The following is a 20,702-nucleotide window of genomic DNA, read 5'->3' on the forward strand; positions in this document are numbered from 1 at the left end:
CGGCTGGGAGCCCGGGCTGAGTCAGCGCCGCCGCCGCCGCCGCCGCCGCCGCCAGTGCGTGCCCCCTCTCTGAGGCCTCGGGATGCGCACCCCCGCCAACTTGCTGAGTTCGCCCTGCGGCCAGGCGGGGCGGACCCCGGCGCAGTCGGTCGCGTGCCTGACTGCGGCCTTGGTTACCGAGCGCGGTTGCACGACGATGGGACCGGTTCGTGACGCCGCGTATGCCTGAACTGGTTACGCCGCTGCCGGTAACTCCGTAGTCGCAGCCGAGTCAGCTGTTGCGAGCAACGGGTCTGCTCCTATAGCTGTCCAGATTGTTAGACGGTGGGCTTCCTCCGTACTCCTCACCCAACCCAGTTGTCTAATATTTAGGTCCGTTAAAGTAAGAGCTGCGTGTGGTGGAGCCTGAATAATCATAATGGAACCCGAGGGCAAAGGCCCTCTTTCACCCGAGTACTGAGTCTCTGGCATTGTGACAAGTGCATCAGTGTTTGGTTAACAGAAACTTTGCGACCCTGGTTTGTTCTCAACTCTAAAGCACACACTCGAAGAGTGGAAGAACACCATAATAGCAAGGCTGGGGGAAGGGGTGGAGCGTGGGAATGCTTTGCTCCTGCAAACAGTGCAATCGGCTAAAATTACCACAGTATCTAATGGAAAATGTTCTTTTCTCCCAATAGTGTGCATTTTCAGCTAATTAATCCCCACAAATTCCACCGTTAGACTGGACACAGCTTTATCGCTATCAGCCCTGCAAGACAGTTCGTTCGGGAAGCTGACTGGGAACATTGCCCGTCACATCCAACTTGCTGCCTCCTAATCTGAATTGAGAATGACAGAATCCAGTTATCATTTAGTCCAATAAACTTTCAAGAACAAAGCAACGTCAAGACCTCTAGGCTACTGCATGAGCAATGACTTTCAAATTCCAGTTCTCATCAGATTTTGTCAAATGAAACACTCAGCCTGAAAACTCCAAAGATATACTTGTACATTACCTGTTTTCTGGGATTCTGTGACAAAGGAAACCACATTAAAAACAGTGCTCTTGGGGCGCCTGGGTGGCTCTGTCATTAATCGTCTGCCTTCGGCTCAGTTCATGATCCCAGGGCCCTGGGATGGAGACCCCCACTGGGCTCCCTGCTCTGGGGGAAGCCTGCTTCTCCCCACCCGCCTCCACCTCATCTCCTCTCTCAATGTCTCTTTCTCTCTGTCAAATAAATAAAAATCTTTAAAACAAAAACAACAACAAAGCAGCGTTCTTTATGAGACCAATGCACTGCCTACTGCCCTAAGGAAACACCTTAGTGTTCTTTAATATTAGAAATAAAATTGTCGATTTGGGCCTCTACTAGTTTTCTATCTAATCTATGCAATTTTCCAGTATTCTAGTTAAAAGAACAAAATGAGTCTACTCTCAACAAGAGCCTGGTAAGCCTCTAAAGCTGATTAGACAGATCACATCTACATGTTGTGCTTCCATAAGCTGTGGGTGTGAACTAGGACTAACTTTTATTTTTATTTATTTTTTTTTAAAGAATTTGTTTATTTGTTTGACAGAGGGAGATCACAGGCAGGCAGAGAGAGGAGGGAGCAGGCTCCCCGCTGAGCAGAGAGCCCAACGCAGGACTCGATCCCAGGAACACCGCCCCCCCCCCCATCGTGACCTGAGCCGAAGGCAGTGGCTTAATCCACTGAGCCTCCCAGGCACCCCTAGGACTAACTTTTAAAGGAACAACCAAGACACAGTTACCAATGTAGTATAAAGGAGAGTTTAAAAAAAAATTTTTTTTTTAAGTCAGTGATACCTTTTGTATGCAATACGATTTGCATGCTAATTGGGGAGATCTGCTTTGAAAGAAAACAGGCAGCAGAGGGCAAAATTTAAGTACTATTCTGGTCCAAAAGTCAAGAGCTATGCTTATTTACAACATCATGGGCTGGAGTCATCAAGAAAAGACAGGGGAAGGAACCAGTCCTTGAAGGATGACCAGGATTCTAAGAAGTAGAGAAGAATAAAAGGATACTGTAGGTCATTCGAAGCACAGAAGCAGGAACCTAGAGCACTAATTCCTAAAACTGTTGACATTATGTATCAAACTCATTCATTACATGCTTAAATGAATTGAGTAAGTTTACACAGCTAGGCAGTGGATGTCAAAACTAAGTTTTGGAGTTTTTAGAATTCCAACTCCAGGTTCTGACAGTGTGTATTAACAACTAAGCAAATAATAATAAACAATTAGCAAAGTATTTGCTTGAGAGACAAAAAGGGAGAGCTTTAGAATGAGTTTGTACAGTAGTGAACGTACTTCTATAAGAATTTAAGGATTTTTAGTATTTTCTATGGGTGCTGAGATACAAAACTGAATGGGTGAAGCTACTAGGTGGTTCCTCTTGCATTGATTTTGTTTTGGTTTTGCTCTTAAATTTGTCTTACGTTGCACGATTATTGCACAAATGCACCGTTTCGGTGTTCCTATACTGACTTTGAGGACTCTGTTCAAAGGCACTTAGGTGAGGAAGGCGGCCCAACTTCCTTCCGCTTGGGTGTTGATGGTACCCGCATTACCGAAGGACGAGAATTGGCTCTCCGCAGCCACCGTCCGCCTTGTAAGGTCCGGCCCAATCAGGACTCCACGGGAAGGGGCGGGGCTCAGAGGCGCGCGCTGTGTTCTGGCTGTACCTGTCTCAGTTGGTTTGCAATGGAGGAGATTTATGCTAAGTTTGTGTCTCAGAAAATCAGCAAAACCCGCTGGCGACCGGTACCTCCGGGAAGCCTGCAGACCGCGGATACCTTCGCTGCGGGCTCTTGGGACAATGAGGTACCTCCGCTCCTGGGCGAGAAGCTCCTGCTTCCCCCTTTCTCCTGGAACCGCGCCGCTGGCGGTCCGCGCGCGAGCTCTCGCCTTCTGGCTCCTCTCGCCATCTCCGTCCCCAAGTTCCCGTCTTAGGTTCTCTTGTCCGGTAACTCAGAGCCATCGATGATGTGCTTGAACCTCGAACCTCGTGTTTTAAACTGTCACCTTCCAGTGATCTGAGATGCTTTAAAAGGAAGGTGCTTGAAGGCAAGACAGATTTTACTGTTAAACAGTTTGATGTAAATTTCATCTCAAGAGGAAACTTTCTGCTTTACAGGAAAATTATGTTTCACTGTGGTCTATTGGAGATTTTGGGAACTTGGACTCTGATGGAGGGTTTGAAGGAGACCATCAGTTATTGTGTGATATCAGACACCATGGCGATGTAATGGATTTACAGGTAAGTCTGTGTAATATCCACAGCTAACTTCTAAAAAACTGAGAGTAATAATATTTAGAGGTGCAAAGGACCTTAAAGTTTGTCTGCTGCTGTTATTCAGGGTTTACAGGAAACTGAGTTCTCTGTAGGTTATGGTTTGCTAATGTTAATTATATAACTACTTAATAGCAGAATCAGAACTGGCGGAGGGGATGTGAATTTAATCAGACTTTTTAAAATCCTGATTTATTTGTTTGCTTAATTAGCTGGCCATCTACTGTATGCCAAACAGTATTTGGGGTGCTTTACAAAAGCCTAATTTTCATCACGTCCTGTAAATCAGGTGTTTTATGTCACTATGGGACAAATACCTAAGGTACTTTACATGGTTTTGCTTTTTGATTTCTTATAACAACCCCCTAAGTGGGGATTAGTTCTTCCATTTTAAAGGTTAACTAAGGCTTAAAGAACTTAACTTGGCCAATGTCTCAAAGCCGGTAAAGTGGGGGAAATGGAATTAAGTTTTCAAATCCTGGTCTGTAGGACTTAAGAGTCCCTGCATTTTCTTCTATAGAAAACTGCCTAACCCTGAGAATGATTATTTTCTAAACCTCTATGGTGATAGTCCAAAATTAAACCAGTTATAGGTGAAGGAGTTGAGGGGGAAAACTTTGTTATTTATTCTTCATGAAAATCTTTTCATTTGTGTAGTGGTTTTGACTTTTCAGATCCATCATCACGTTTTATTTGTTTAGCATTTATAGGCTGTTTGCATTTTTAAATTGTTATACTACTAATTGAGTCAAACAAATAGCCCCCCCCCCAATCAACATTTCTGAATCTATAACAAGCAAGAATTTTCTGTTTAGTTTTTTGACCAGGAAAGAATAGTAGCGGCTTCATCAACAGGATGTGTAACAGTTTTCCTTCACCATCCAAATAACCAGGTAAAGAATTTTTTGCTCAAAAGCTGAATTTATATTTTAATTATTTTTAAGGAGGCCTAATCTAGGTTGTATATAATAATGACACAAGTTAAGTTTCATACTCAAAATATGGAGGGGAGAAATACAGTATTACCTGTCTTTTAGCAGATAATAAATAAAAATTCTTGCACCAGGTTTGTGTAAGCTGTTATTGAAAGTAGATACCTCTTCAATTCTGTTAGTACACAGCTATCGATATGGTTTTCTGGCAAGTAATTTCCCAAGTTACTATTCTGATCTTTCAAAGAAGGAGCACCTTCTAGCTCAGGTATCATGAGAGAGAACAGGGACAGCTACTTTGCTTCTGTGGATAGAACGTAGGTTTTAATTAGAAGAAAGGATGCACTATAAAGACATTTTATCAATGCCTTTCTTGTGTATTAAAAGCCCAAGTGGTGACCTTCATAGTGGTAGGGCAGTCCTTTAAAATAGCCCCATTTGTAGTAACATTTTTAAGTTGCTAGAAGAGAGTGCTCATTTGGATTTTTAGGCTAGTAAAGTTCATCTTCCTAACAGGCATGCCTAATAAATATAAGACCCAGATCTTCTTAAGTATTTTTCCTAATGGTTTCAGTTAGAAAACCCTAGAGATTTCTTTCTTAGATGTAGGCTAATTCCCTTAAGAATTTAGAATTGCTGTTAGGGACTCCTGGATGACCCGGTTAAACGTCTGCCTTTGGCTCAGGTCATGTTCCCAGGGTCCTGGGATCAAGTCCCGCAACAGGCTCCTTGCTCAGCAGGGAGCTTGCTTCTCCCTCTGCTTGCTGCTCCCCCTACTTGTGCTCTTGGACTCTCTCTCACAAATAAGTAAATAAAATCTTAAAAAAAAAAAAAAAAAAAAGAATTTAGAGTTGCTTTTGAACACACAACTGTCTGGTACCTAAACCATTTCTTTGAGATAAGTTTGATATTGAGTAGCATTTTTTAAATCTAATCCAGTGTATACAGAACTTTTTTTTTTTTTTTTTTTAAGATTTTATTTATTAGGGCGCCTGGTTGGCTTAGTCATTGGGCATCTGCCTTGGGCCCGGGTCATGGTCCCAGGATCCATGGTTATCAGGGCTCCCTGCTCGGCCGGGAAGTCTGCTTCTCCTTCTCCCTCTCCCCTGGCTTGTGTTCCCTCTCTCACTGTCTCTCTCTCTGTGTCAAATAAATAAAATATCTTTAAAAAAATATTTTTTTTATTTATTTATTTATTTATTTATTTATTTATTTGACACAGAGAGAGAGAGACAGTGAGAGAGGGAACACAAACCAGGGGAGAGGGAGAAGGAGAAGCAGACTTCCCGGCCGAGCAGGGAGCCCAGTTCAGGGCTCAGTCCCAGGACCCTGGGATCATAACCTGAGCCGAAGGTAGACGCTTAACTGACTTAGCCACTCAGGCGCCCCGTGTATACAGAACTTCGATGGAAGTAGTTTCTAGGCTTTAGTGTCCAGAAATACAAAGGAAAAAAGAGTTACTCTTTTTCTAGAGGGGTATGGGATAATCTATCCAGGCAAAAGTGCTAGTTTTTAAGGCTTTGCTTTGATTCATCCTATTCTCATTTCTGACACCTAGACTCTGTCAGTCAGCCAGCAGTGGACAGCCGCTCACTACCACACAGGTCCGGGCAGTCCTTCCTGTGGCAGTGCACCATGCACAGGTGTTGTGTGCAGCAACCCCGAAATTGTCACCGTTGGAGAAGATGGTCGGATAAATCTCTTCAGAGCCGATCACAAGGAGGCCGTGAGAACCATAGGTAAGAAAAATCATCCTTCTTTTTTATCCCATAACAGTTGAGCACCTACCATGTGCTAAGCAGACCCAATGCTAAGTGTTTGAAGGATGTAAAAAGATATAAAGTGGGATCCCTTTACAAGACAATATGTTGCTAAGGCAAGTATGAATGAGTGACTACACAGGAGAAACTATTTTGTTTTTGTTTGTTTTGTTGTGGCCTGTGGGGATTCTCTAAGAATTGAGGAACAAGTGGCAATTAATTGAATCTAGGTTCTAGACCGTAAGTAATACTAAACGATGGCATACCAAACAAAGGGAATAACACGGAGGCAGGATAGGTCCACTTAGAGAAGGACAAAAAGCATAGTTATCAATACTTAACGATACTTAGGTAGGAAAGGTGACAGATGAAGCAAGAGAATTGAATTGGGGCCAGGTTGGGAAAAGTGATGCATAGCTACCGAGGTCACATTTTGTTAGGTGGATCACTAAGGAGCCACTGGAACTTTTCGGTCAAGGGGATGATCTACTCCTTGCTGAGCTTGAGAAGAGTTAGTCTAGTTAGTTCTCAACTGTGCTAAAGACAGATTTGCCTGACAGTAGTTTTAACAACCTACCACCCTAGACCTCCTGAATCAGAACCTCTGTGGATTCAGCCCATGAATGAGTTTTTTTGTGGTATTACTCTATTTATTTATAGTTTTGAAGAACACTTATTTAACAGTTAAGGACCATTACCTGGAGTGTGGAGGAGTGTCACAAAACAATATCTAGAAGTATATGTTAAATTATGTGGTACAAGCTTAAACACTCTAGGAAAAGGGAAAGGACCCGTGTATACCAGTCCGGAAGGACTTCATGGAGAAGAGAGTTTATGAGGCTAAAGATGAAGAGATTTTTTTTTTTAAGATTTTATTTATTTACTTACTTACCTTTTTTTTTTTTTTTTTTTTTTAAGATTCCACTAATTAATCTGAGAGAGAGAGGGAACATGAGAGGAGAGAGCAAGCACCAGAGTGGGGAAGGCAGAGGGAGAGGGAGAAGCAGGCTCCCCACTGATCAGGGAGCCTGATGCAGGGATTTATTCAGGACCCTGGTATCATGACCTGAGCCAAAAGCAGATGCTTAACTGAAGAACCACCCAGGCATCCCTTAAGATTTTATTTTTAAGTAATCTCTATGCCCAACATGGGGCTTGAACTTACATCCCTGAGATCAAGAGTTGCATGCTGTACCAACTGAGTAAGCCAGGTGACCCCAAAAATGAATAGATTTGAGATGAGTTGGCCAAATGATACAAGTTCAGAATGAACTTTATAGGAAGCATTGGGTTTGGAGGTTCTGGGTTAAGCACTAGTGGGAGATATAAAATTAGATACAGAGGAACGTGAATAGCTGTATCAGCAATGGAGGGTAATTTCTCCATTTGTGAAAACTATGGAGAAATTTGTGAAAACTATGTTGACTAGAAAACAGATGTTCTATAAGTGATATTTTTCTATCAAAGGAGAGTCTATTTTAATGTGCATTTTTCTATAGAAATTAAACTGACTTATTTAAAAGTTCACCTGTAATATTTCAATCAATGGAAGGAATTCGATTTAAGAATTTTGTGGAAAAGCAGGACTTTTTTTTTAATGCATAATGTATTATTTGCTGCAGGGGTACAGGTCTGTGAATCATCAGGCTTACACATTTCACAGCGCTCACCATAGCACATACCCTCCCTCCCCGGTGTCCATAAGCCAGCCACCCTATCCCTACCTCCCCCAACCCCCCAGCAACCCTCAATTTGTTTCCTGAGATTAAGAGTCTCTTATGGTGTGTCTCCCTCCTGATCCCACCTTGTTTCATTTTTTCCTTCCCTAACACCCCACGACCCCTCACCCTGCCCCTCAAATTCCTCATATCAGAGAGATCATATGATAACTGTCTTTCTCTGATTGACTTATTTCGCTTAGCATAATACCCTCTAGTTCCATTCACGTTGCTGCAAATGGCAAGATTTCAGTTTTTTGATGGCTGCATGATATTCCGTTATGTATGTGTGTGTATATATATATGTACACACACACACCGCATCTTTATCCATTCATCTGTTGATGGACATCTAGGTTCTTTCCATAGTTTGGCTATTGTGAACATTGCTGCTATAAACATTGGGGTGCACGTGTCCCCTTTGGATCCCTATATTTGTATCTTTAGGGTAAATACCCAGTAGTGCAATTGCTGGGTCGTAGGGTACTCTATTTCCAACTTTTAGAGGAACCTCCATACTGTTTTCAAGAGTGCACCAACAGTGTAGGAGGGTTCCTTTTTCCTCTCATCCTCGCCAACATCTGTCGTTTCCTGACTTGTTATTTTTCTCCATTCTGACTCGTGTGAGGTGGTATCTCACTGTGGTTTTGATTTGTATTTACCTGATGGCCAGTGATGTTGAGCACTTTTTCATGTGTCTTTTGGCCATTTGGATGTCTTTGCAGAAGTGTCCGTGTCTTCTGACCCCTTCTTGATTGGATTATTTGTTCTTTGGCTGTTGAGTTTGTTAAGTTCTTTCTTGATTTTGGATACCAGCTCTTTATTTGACATGTCATTTGCAAATATCTTCTCCCATTCTGTCAGTTCTCTTTTGGTTTTGTTGACTGTTTCCTTGGCTATGCAAAAGGAAAAGCAGGACTTACTAACACACACTACTGTTTTCTTAATTTGTAGACAATGCAGATAGCAGTACACTCCATGCTGTAACCTTCCTTCGAACTCCTGAGATTCTTACAGTAAATTCAATTGGGCAGTTAAAAATATGGGATTTCAGAAAACAAGGAAATGAGCCCTCTCAGATATTATCACTGTAAGTTGTCATTTGTAATTCACTAGGGTAATGCAAAATTAATTTCAATTGTTTATAGCAACTGACTTTAAACCATATTGTATTTTAATTGCATTTGGAAAGAATGATCCCTGATTAAATTTGGTAAAGCGAGTACAATTTGTTGGGCTTGCTGCTGCTGTGCTGCATTCAGTAAATATTTGTCCTGTTGATTCAGAGGCTTTATCTCTTTTTGACGTTTATATTATTTAATGGGGAATTTATTTTTGCTCAGCAAATGATTGTACTGATAGTAGGTACAGTGCACTCCAGAGGTGGTTGGATGAAAAACACAATCCAGGATACTTCTTTCTAAGCAAAAATCCCCATTCTGTGTGTGCAGTTTTCTCTTCTCTAATAAGAATATAGAATGTGTCAAACCGAAAAAGTAATTATATAAATAAAATACTAAATAAGGTGAAGGTAAAGAATATGCTGCTTAGTTGTACATATTGTTTTTAAAATGCCAAGAAATGGAAATATGTTTGCATATCTTACCATCAGATTATCATGCTCCTTATGTTTCCAAATTGAAGAGGGGATAACTTTGGCTTTAATTCCATTGCAAAGTTCTAATATTTGGAAATATATTTAATGCACTCAATTTTTTGACATGATTTAAGATCAGCCAGCTGCTCCAGCCGCAAAGTTATCATTTAGTTACTAGAGTGAAACATGTTTCATGGATTATGCAAAGATAAATCATACTCACAGCATGTTTGATGTCCTTGTGTCTCTCATAAAAGGACTGGTGACCGAGTACCCCTCCACTGTGTTGATAGACATCCCAACCAGCAGCATGTTGTAGCTACTGGTGGCCAGGACGGAATGCTGAGTATTTGGGATGTTAGACAAGGCACTATGCCTGTGTCTCTGCTGAAGGCTCATGAAGCTGAAAGTAAGTGTTGTGGCAATACGTAAGTTTTTGTCAGGTAGTAATGTGGTATATTGTAAGCAGCTTTCTATAATGATACATAGGGATCATTTTACATAGTAGCTTTTGGCTAAATTATATAAACGTATAATAATCCCTTTTTATTTGACACTTAAGTGTTTAAGATTTTATTTGACAGAGATAGAGACAGCCAGAGAGGGAACATAAGCAGGGGGAGGGGGAGAGGGAGAGGCAGGCTTCTCACAGAGCAGGAAGCCTGATGCAGGGCTCCACCCTGGACCCTGGGATCATGACCTGAGCTGAAGGCAGATGCTCAATGACTGAACCACCCATGCGGCCCAGATGCTTAAGTTTTTCAACATGTGGGACGCCTAGGTGGCTCAGTTGGTTAAGCAGCTGCCTTTGGCTCAGGTCATGATCCCAGCGTCCTGGGATCAAGTCCCACATCGGGCTCCTTGCTCAGCGGGGAGCCTGCTTCTCCCTCTGCCTCTGCCTGCCATTCTGTCTGCCTGTGCTTGCTCTCTCCCCCTCTCTCTCTGATAAATAAATAAAAAATCTTAAAAAAAAAAAAAAGTTTTTCAACATGTTTCATTATTCTATCCAAAACCACAGTAATTATCCTTATGTGTTCATCTTTATGTGCTTTTCTTTTTCTTTCTTTCTTTCCTTTTTTGATTTAAATATTTTTATTTGACACACCAAGAGAGAAAGCATAAGCAGGGGGAGCAACAGACAAAGGGAGGAGAAGGAGACTCCCCACTGATGCAGGTCTCGATCCCAGGACTCTGGGATCATGACCTGAGGGGAAGGCAGACGCTTAACCAGCTGAGCCACCCAGGCGCCCTATATGCTTATTTTCTTGGGATAATTTTTTAGAAGAAGTGGCAAGCCAAAACATAAAACTGTGATACATGTTATCAAACTGTTACACATAAAAATACCAATTTATATTGCCATACTCTCTATAAGAGGATGACCTATTCCCATGTAAATGTAGGCTATTTTTAATATTGACTAATCTAGTGTTCCTCAATTTATTATTGTACCTCTTTTTTTAAAACAAGAGCAGTATTTATATATAGGATCTTGTCCCCTTTTTTGTTCATTTTTTTTTTATTTTGGTGGGGATTTTTTGACCAGACAAAAATTTTTCATTTTATCATTATCTTTGATATCATGACTGGATTATAGTTTTAAATTCTGACTTAAGTTTATGGTAAGCCTTGCTTGAATTAAAGTGCAAAAGTAGAAACATGCCAGTATTGTAACGTCGCGGTTTAAGTTTCACGTTATTACCTTGGAAAGATAAATGATTTTTAAGATTATATTTAAGAAGCAAATAAAAGGATAAAAATATTTTGCCTCTTCTAGTTATAACTATACCCGGGGGAAAAAAGAATAAAAAATAATGTATGTCCTCATAGAATCTGATGTTGGCTAACCCAGTGGTAGTAATACTAGAAACTTTCAGATCTCTTCTTCCAGTGTCCCTTTTTAACTGCCAGCCTGTATTGCTAAGCAATACATACAGATGTAGCAGATTGTAATGTATTGTTTTGATTCATTCTGACTTTTAGCTAGAAATAAAATGTATTATTATAGAAGTTTGTGTTATACTTTGAAAATAAATACTTAAGAGTCTAGGTTTGTACAGTCAGCTTACGGTTCTATAGGCTATTTTCCTTCATTTTTTTTTAAAATGAAACAGTATGAATATATTTTACATAGGGGTTTTCCCAGAACACGTTCTCCTGAGGAAGATGACCTTGTAATGTTTTGTGGCTTGATGCTTAATTATGGTATATGTCAGAATAAAAATTGCCCACTTGCAAGCATGTGCCTTCTAATACTTTCTGTGCTTTGTCCCCAGCACTTTCTATGCTGCCTCTTGAAGGTTCTTACCCAGAATCACAGAACCCTTGTTCACAGACTACCTGTTTGATTTGTGTGCTGCAGAGAACCTCCTAAGGCGTCCTGGCCAGTCATTGGCTCCCGTTTGTCTACTGACACACAAAGTTCCCTTAAAGTTTAGTACTTGCAGGGTTCTCAATCCCAGATTGGCTTCTTAAAAGCCCTCCATCTGAAACAGTCCAGATTCTGGGAGCATTTCTAGGTTTTAGTTTGCTAGGAGCAGTTGCTATTTCTGTGATATATACTGGAGGTATCCAGAATACTGGCATGAAGCAAAATTGAACTGCTGCTTAGAAATTCACTTGTATGTTATCTTTATGGTCTTCTCTGTTTTTCCAGTAATATAAACTTCATATATATATATTTTAAGATTTTATTTATTTGAGAGAGAGAGAGACACTATGAGCAGTGGGGAGGGGCAGAGGGAAAAGGAGAAGCAGGGTTTGATCCCAAGACCCTGGGATCATGACCTGAGCCAAAGTCACTTGCTTATCCAACTGAGCCACTCAGGCGCATCTAACCTTCACATGTTAATAACACAGGAATTGAAAATAAGAGAACTTACCAATTTAAAAAAATATTTTAGGGACACCTGGGTCTGTTAAGCATCAGCTCAGGTCATGATTCCTGGGTCTTGGGATTAAGTCTGCATCGGACTCCTTGCTCCTGCCTGCCATTCCCCTGCTTTGTGTGCTCTCTCTCTCTGACAAATAAGTAAAATCTTAAAAATATATATTTTAGGAATTATCCCATTGTCATATTCTTTCATTAAAAAATGTAGTAAGTCAAATGATTGGCATTTATTTTCATTCACTTGCTGGCCCAATGCACAAATAGATTTACTTGGCTTCTTTATGCTGTCTGTATGTTATAGCCATTTGGAGAATTATATTTTGTCCTTTAATTCTGAAGCCTTTGATTTTTATCACAGACTTAGGGTTTGAAGGTATGTGATGGAGGTTAATGGAAGATGATGCCTAGAGACAGAGCTTTAAAGTTTGTTCAACTCATTTGCACAGTTTTCAGCATCTTGGTTCTTACCTTTTAGTGTGGGAAGTTCACTTTCACCCATCCAACCCAGATCATCTATTTACTTGTTCTGAGGATGGATCCCTCTGGCATTGGGATGCCTCCACAGACGTACCTGAAAAATCATCACTGTTTAATCAAGGTAAAAGGATTTAAGGAAGATATTGTGTGTAGTTTTGTTACAGTTTTAAATACCACATTGGAAATTCTCAGATTTTTAACATTAAATAATGATAGAATGTTTCCATTCTCCTGCCTCAAGGTAAATTCTGGTATCCTAGAGCTTGAAATCTATCAGCTGCTTATTGCTGTAGTGCTGAGGACTACAAATGCCATAGCTGGCTCACTTCGCACAGCTAGGGTCTTCATGCTACATTTCCAAGACTCTCCATTAAAGAATCACCAGAAAGATGGTCAAAATCTGCTTACTTGAAGACTTCAGATTCGATACCCATAGTATCCCATAGAAATTTGAGTATTTAATATCATTGAATGAGTCTTTGGTGAAAAATGGTGATGTGTGATAATGGAGTCATCACCTGATATTCTGAGAATTAAGTTTTGATCCTGGCCTTTTTAAAATATCAGTAGAATTTCAGATGTTTCCTAACATAATAGTAGTTTTGAAAGATGTTTTCCCCTTTTTTTCTTGCAGGAGGAAGAAATAGTACTTTTTTATCTCACAGCATTAGTAACCAGGCTAGTGTTCACCAGTCTCTTATAAGCTCCTGGCTCAGCACTGATCCCGCAAAAGACCGTATTGAAATCACAAGCTTGCTTCCCAGCAGGACCTTGTCTGTGAACAGTTTGGATGTTTTAGGTCCTTGTCTTGTTTGTGGAACTGATTCAGAAGCGATTTATGTTACTAGACAACTTTTTTCATGAAAATACTGTCATTGCAAGATTTCAGGTAAAGCATATTGTTAGCCTTTCGAAGTATAATAATAAAAATTATTGGAAAATGTGAAATTTGCAAAGGAAGCTTCAGTAAACCATTGGTAATATCGATGCCCCGTTTGGCTTTTGTCAGTTGAATGTTCTCACAGTTCCAGAGTCAGAGAGAATGCTGATGGAGAGAGAACTGAAATCTGTGGAAGAATATCAGAGGGATCCTTTTGTTGATGTAGACATTGCCTTCAAACAGGCTATTCTTTTTGATGTTGGGGGACTTCATAATTTTCTCAAACCACTAACAGGTTCCTATTTTTAATGACACTATGGTGGCTTTTACCCCTCCCTGGTGGCCCAGGCCAATGTTAATATTTATCCTTTTTATGGTAGATATTTTCTTGAATCTTCCCACATTTTATTTCCTTAATAAGATTAATAAAATTCATGAAGAATTGAGTAGAGTAAAAATGACAAGCTTTTGTAAATGTGTTCACATTTTTTTAAAGGTTTTGTTTTTAAAGAAAAGTTTTGACAGGTTCCTCTGTTAGAGTAGATTTGAACAGAACTTTCAACTGCTTAGACCCAAATTCATTTTTCTTGAAAAAGGAAAAGTACATTTTTCCTAAGCATTTTTGCTTTTATTTAGTTTTAAAAGATAGTTCAAATGCTGAACTGGATGTTGTGCAATAAAGTAGAATTTGATATTAATAAGAGAGCTGACTTCCAAACTAAAAATTGAAAGATAACATGTATGAGATGAGTATGATGATGTGGTAAGAGTAGAGAATTTTGCTGTCTTTGTCCTTATCTACTGTGTTAATGATAATCTAACATGTAGGTGTTTTATTTTTGAATATAGTTGACACAGTGTTACATTAGTTTCAGGTTAATGTGTCGTGCTTAAAAACAATGTTGTGGCATTGTCTTTCTAAAGTTAGTTAAATGTTATTGAACATGAAGACCTTAATGACAAATCACTGTTATTATGCTATTAAAGTGTGTATTCATTTACATTATTATTATTCATTTTTATTAATTCCAGTGATAGTAATTATGGTAAAGTTTTGTTTTTCTGTCCTAATAAATACTGTCAATTCTTTTATGCCACCTTACCTTGGGGGATTTTGGTTTGGGCATTTTTGTCAGCATTTTTAAATGGAATACATATATGCAGTCTGCTATTTTATATAAATTTAACTCAAAAATATTTGATAAAATCGGTAACTTGAATTACAAAGAATCAGAGAAGGAAAGAAAATGTTCCCATAGTAATTTTTAATCTGTTTATAGTTTTATTGCTGAGACTAACTTTTAAGACTTTTCTGTTATTAGAGAAGTAATTTGTTACAGGAAAAAAAAGTCAAAAGAAATTTTTAAGTACTTTAAATATCAAATAATAGTCTTTTCATTTCCTTTTCTGTCTATCAATGTGTGTAGAATTTATTAAAATGAAATATAGCATGTTATATTTATGAATATACATTCCCCAGCAGTAATCACATGGTTTCCATAATAAAAACATAGCTATTAATTTTCCTTTAACTCACTTCCCTTTATATGAATGTCTTGCTGCAGCCTAAGCTTCAGCGTCCCTTTCCTTACTTTCTAGGCATACTTCCTTTCTATTCAGTAGGCTAAATCCTTGCTGTGGGTGGCGCTAAGTTGATGTCACTCCTGGAAGACTAGCTCGGGTGGGGGGCACATTTTTCATGCACACTGAATGGCAAACTTATACCTTTGCCTTCATTTACATTATATGCTGCTGAAAAGTTTAAAGGATTCATATACGTTCTTAGCACCCTTCTCAGGTTTCAGCAGCAATACATACAATTTCCCGAGGTTGTTATAATAAATAATTGGTAGAGGGAGGGAGCCAGAAGTGTAGGCTTAGAATATTAACTTAGGCTGCAAACAAGTTTCAGGTTTGAAGCTTTGCTTTAAGAGTATTTGTAACCAAAAAGAAAAAGGGTATTTGTAACCATGAATAAAAGAAAGTACATTTGGATAGTGTTAAATTTCTTATCAGTTGATGAATTCTGCCAGATTTAATAAGAAACATAAGCTTTATGGAAGATAAATAAACCCTAATTTATAAATTTGTTCATTATCACTGTCTTTATTCATGAAACTATCACATAGTTTCTTTTGAGGAGCTGCAGGATCACAGAGGTAGAAGGCATCTTGGAGAGCATATCTAACCCAAATTTAACCATCACTTCCCCAGCATTCCCAACAAATTATCATCCAGCCTGTACTTGAGACTATATTGTGATCAAGTTTTCCATTTCCCAGTGCAGCTCTTGGTCAGCTCTTCTTGATACAGCATTATGGCAAGGTTTTAGTATATGAGTGGAATATAAAACAATCCCATAAAAAAAAGTAGAATCATGTTATTGTAGGTTAATGAAATGATCATGTGAACCTACTGCAAGACAGCCAATCACCAGTTTACTGAATTTGCATTATGTGGGGGTGCTTTACTATAGGGTTTCATTAAGTAAATTAATTTACTTAATGCAAATTTGCTTTCATTTCTCTTCCTTGGGAGCCACGAAAAAATGTAATCCTTCATCACATTTCCAAATATTCAAAACTAAATAATCATAGCTTTTTGGGGTAAACTTTTAATCCCTTCAATGGTTTCTAATGGGCAAAGCTCTCTTTGCAGCATTCCTTGCCTTATTTTTTTCTTTTTTTAAGATTTTAAGATTTTATTTATTTGTCAAACAGATTGAGCACAAGCAGGGGGAGCAACAGGGAGAAACAGGCTCCCCACCAAGCAAGGAGCCCAATGCAGGACCCAATCCCAGGACCCCGGGATCATGACTTAGAGCCGAAGGCAGATGCTCAACTGCCTGAGCCATCCAGGCACCCCTGCTTTTCCTTCTTGGTTAAATTCCAAACCTTCCAAACCCCTTTTAGGTGTCATTTTCCCAGAAAGACTTCCCTGGCCTCTGACAGTCTGGGCTAAATTATACTCTGCTTCAGAAGCCCCATTGTGCAGGGCCTGTGCTGTGCTTACAGCTGTATTAAGCAGCCTCTCTCAACTGGACCAAACAAATAGGACCCATATCTTAGCGTCGTATTAACAATGTTTAATACAGTATCTAATATATGGTAAACACTGAAGCAGTGCAAACTGAGCTGAACTAACCTCACAGTCTTGTTTTCCCTGGAAATAAATACTTTTTTTGCCAAAGACCATCATTAAAGTGTGACCTCCAAAATGAAAACTTTCCCAGGTGGTGTCTGCCTCCCTCAGAGGTGACTTAAGAAAGCTTACCATCCTGGTTCTTGGTACAATATTCCTTTGTAATGCTATCTCATTTTATTTTAAATAGTCTGACATGTGCTCAATTAGACTACTGACTAGTTGAAATTAAACGCTTTGCCTTTTTCACACATGTATACTATACTATACTTCCCCTAGTGTTGAGTTAATGCAGATGATTTTGATCCTTACTATTTGGTCAATCCCTGTTCAACAAAGACAAATCTTATTTCCTTAAAGAGCTAACAATCTTTTTTTTTTTTCTTTAAAATATTTTATTTATTTATTTGACAGACAGAGATCACAAGTAGGCAGAGAGGCAGGCAGAGAGAGAGAGAGAGAGAGAGAAGCAGGCTTCCTGCGGAGCAGGGAGCCCGATGCGGGGCTCGATCCCAGGACCCTGAGATCATGACCCGAGCCGAAGGCAGCAGCCCAAACCACTGAGCCACCCAGGCGCCCCAAGAGCTAACAATCTTTGAGGGTCTTCCTCAGAAGCCAATCATTTTCAGAATTTCCCAGCATGATCTACATTCTAACCCCATTGGTTAGGAGATAGGTAGGATAAATATACTTAATTGCTTAGGCCCACTCCTCCAGTCCTCCCAATTAATCAGTGACATGTGAATCATTGGTATTTGACTATAGTTATTGAAATCTTTATAAACAAACCTAATGTATTGACATTCTGCCCCATTTATCTTGTTCACAAAGCTGATATGGGGAGATACATGTGCTATAACTATCCCATCAAAAATTTTATATAATTGAAAAATTCCTTATCCTTTGTAACACTTCCATTTCATGGTATTAAGGAAATAATCCTTTAAATAATCCACTCTAGAGTTTTGACTAAGAAGAACACTAAGTCCACCAGTGTAGTTTATATCAAGCCTTCATTTAAGCTTATGGTATCAATATGGTACCCAGCTCAGACTAGTTTGGTTTGAAGCAGTAGCAGTGCTCTAGTCTTACAGATCAGAAACTTGGGGACATTTGAACTCTACCAAGCAAATATTCAAACTTTCAACCGTATCATCTGAACCACAACATTAAGTGGCAGTGTAGAGAACTAACAGGCTATCATCATCTTCACATCAAAACAATTCCAACATTTTGCTCCATTAGGTCAATGAGGAGGGAGAAAACTACAGGGGAAGGGTGAGAAGGGAGAGTAGAGGAGTAGAATACAGCTGATCAGGTTTAAAAAATTTTTTAAATAAACTAATGTTCAGTTCCAAACTGTTATAACTAGACTCTGGGGGACAATAGCTGACACACTAGTCTAACAGAGCCATCAGAAAAGCATCAGCTGTCAAAAAGTAATTTTTGTTCAGGCTGTGGACATAAGAAACTAAACTGTGATAGACTGTAAAATAATAGCTGCAACTCATCAAAACACAGATTTTACCCCTTCATTGTATAGAAGGAAGTTACATTTTATTTTATTTTTTATTTTTTTTAAAGATTTTTATTTATTTATTTATTTGACAGAGAGAGATCACAAGTAGGCAGAGAGGCAGGCAGAGAGAGAGAGAGGAGGAAGCAGACTCCCTGCTGAGCAGAGAGCCCGATGCGGGACTCAACCCAGGACCCTGAGATCATGACCTGAGCCGAAGGCAGCGGCTTAACCCACTGAGCCACCCAGGCGCCCCGGAAGTTACATTTTAAAACTTGTTAGCAAGAACTGTCCTACAAATCATGATCCTCCAGTAGTAAGCTTTTTGGGGTAAACTTTTTTAATCCCTTAAAAAAAAACCAGATTTGGTTTCTAATACCCTTCTCCAAAAAAAGGAACAAGGACTTCTTGAAGGAACAGGGAATATATAAGATAGCTTGAAGCATCTTGTACTGTCAGAAAGTAAGGGAGTTTTAAAAAAAATTTTTTTTAGGGCGCCTGGGTGGCTCAGTGGGTTAAGCCGCTGCCTTCGGCTCAGGTCATGATCTCAGAGTCCTGGGATCGAGTCCCGCATCGGGCTCTCTGCTCAGCAGGGAGCCTGCTTCCTCCTCTCTCTCTCTCTGCCTGTCTCTCTGCCTACTTGTGATCTCTCTCTGTCAAATAAATAAATAAAATCTTTAAAAAAAAAAAAAAAAAAAAAAAAAAAATTTTTTTAAGTAGGCTCTGCACTCAGCATGGAGCCCAGTGTGATGGTTTAACTCATGACCCTGAGATAAGACCTGAGCTCACACCAAGAATCAGATGCTTAACTACCTTATCCACCCAGGTACCCCTTAAGGGAGTTCTTTTAAAAAATGATTTTAAAAGGTATAATAATGGGGAAGATCGGCATGTCAAAGGGACACAGAAGCCAATTCAACTGGAAGAGCTCCCCATAGTGAAAGCTGGATCAATTTGATCAACAAAATAAATTACTCAAACCATAAAATGAAAATCCATGAGTCCACATTGATATGAATGTTTTAAAAAAATGGAGAAGAGACAAATCTGCTCAGAATTCCACCCGATTTATGTAAATTCTCTGCCCAAAAAGAGGTAGAACACAATTTTCACCCTTAAGTATGGGCTGCTCATAGTCTATAGTCTTCCCTAAAACTGAGGGAGGAACTTAACATTCTCAGGACCACATTGCTCTTCAGGCTTCTTCCATTTTTGCTGCCCCTGTTCCTCCTATCATCCAAGCATGAAATTTGGCCCCTACATCTGTTGATAAAAACAAAATGAAATCCCAAGTGCCCATTTCCATGAAGCATTGAAAAGTTGAGTAGGTTGAAACTGGACCGAGGGTTTTCCATCACACCAACACAAAGCCCTTCAAATGCAGTGGTAGGCATTGCCATCCAGAGACATCCAGCAGCCTTAGTAAGCATTTCCCTTGCTCTTTCACCTATGCTCAATCCCCAGTCTCAGCTGCTTTTCATCTTGGGGATTGCTTCATCTTTCCTGATCATTCCTTCTCTCCTTTCCTGCTCTTCTTTCCCCCAGCTTCATTGGAGTTAAACCTCCAGTCCCAGACAGAGCAATTCACTGAACTTGAATTATCTAGAAAATTTCCCCAGAACAGTAGCTTATGGAGATACCTGGAGATACCAGACTTTAGGCTTAGAATTAAGAGCTTACATAAAGAAGTCCCCTGGATGGTGACAGAAGTGACAAGATTTGGGGAGCAGTATGCTTTTTCAGATACATAATCCTTCTGGAAAGGGCAAGCAGGCCTGTGAACATAATAGGTTCATATAATTTTAAGGCTGAAAGGGTCCCCAAAGGTTACTTAGTCCTGCAGTTGACGGAAGTAAGAGCTAGGGCTATTATGTGACCCACCTTGGGTCATATACTGTACCTTTTTTTTTTTTTAAAGATTTCATTTTTTATTTGATGGAGACACAATGAGAGAGGAACAAGCAGGGGGAGTGGGAGTGGGAGAAGCAGGCTTTCCGAGGAGCAGGGAGCCTGATGTGGGGCTTGATTCCAGGATCCTGGGATCATGACCTGAGCTCAAGGCAGTCCCCTAAAGTCTGAGCCACCCAGGCGTCCCCATACACTGTATCTTCTACAATCTTTGCCTGTGCTTACAGAGTTTCAACCAAGTGCTCTTGGAATGGAATTTTTTAAAAGAGGTTTTCACATTTGAACTTCAGGATACAATGGCCGGTACCAATTTAACATCATGAACCTTAATATGAAGAAAATTTTTATAGTTAGTCTCTAGTAGAAGAATGAAAAGAGGTTTGAGGGGCTCCTGGCTGGCTCAGTCAGTGGAGCCTGTGACTCTTGGATCTTCCAGTTGTGAGTTCCAGCCCCATTTGGGAGTAGAGATTACTTAAAAAATAAAATCTAGGGACGCCTGGGTGGCTCAGTCCTTAAGCATCTTCCTTCAGCTCAGGTCATGACCCCAGGGTCTTGGGATCAAGCCCGGAACCGGGCTCCCTACTAAGTG

The 20,702-nt window shown here is 39.8% G+C and overlaps 1 protein-coding gene and 1 long non-coding RNA gene across 4 annotated transcripts; one reads left to right on the forward strand and one right to left on the reverse strand.

The window, feature by feature from the left end:
- The first annotated feature begins 151 nt into the window (after positions 1-151).
- Positions 152-13,654, forward strand: NUP43 (nucleoporin 43). Of its 3 annotated transcripts, none has more exons than XM_032339269.1 (8): positions 152-324; positions 3,139-3,261; positions 4,110-4,187; positions 5,785-5,965; positions 8,659-8,794; positions 9,559-9,710; positions 12,667-12,789; positions 13,303-13,654. In XM_032339269.1, the coding sequence occupies exons 2-8, from the start codon at positions 3,250-3,252 to the stop codon at positions 13,530-13,532; spliced, it is 912 nt and encodes a 303-aa protein (XP_032195160.1). In that variant the 5' UTR covers positions 152-324; positions 3,139-3,249; the 3' UTR covers positions 13,533-13,654. The 3 variants fall into 3 exon arrangements, with proteins under 3 accessions (XP_032195160.1, XP_032195159.1, XP_032195162.1); XM_032339268.1 differs by lacking the exon at positions 152-324 and adding an exon at positions 2,633-2,825; XM_032339271.1 differs by lacking the exon at positions 152-324 and adding an exon at positions 2,832-2,967.
- LOC116588346 lies at positions 8,428-12,749 on the reverse strand. Its single transcript, XR_004284898.1, has 3 exons — positions 12,660-12,749; positions 9,525-9,704; positions 8,428-8,600 (listed from the first exon to the last, which is right to left on the reverse strand). It is a non-coding gene; the product is annotated as an uncharacterized LOC116588346 (long non-coding RNA).
- Positions 13,655-20,702: the final 7,048 nt, after the last annotated feature.

Source organism: Mustela erminea, chromosome 4 (assembly GCF_009829155.1).
Source record: "Mustela erminea isolate mMusErm1 chromosome 4, mMusErm1.Pri, whole genome shotgun sequence".
Lineage (NCBI taxonomy): Eukaryota > Metazoa > Chordata > Mammalia > Carnivora > Mustelidae > Mustela > Mustela erminea.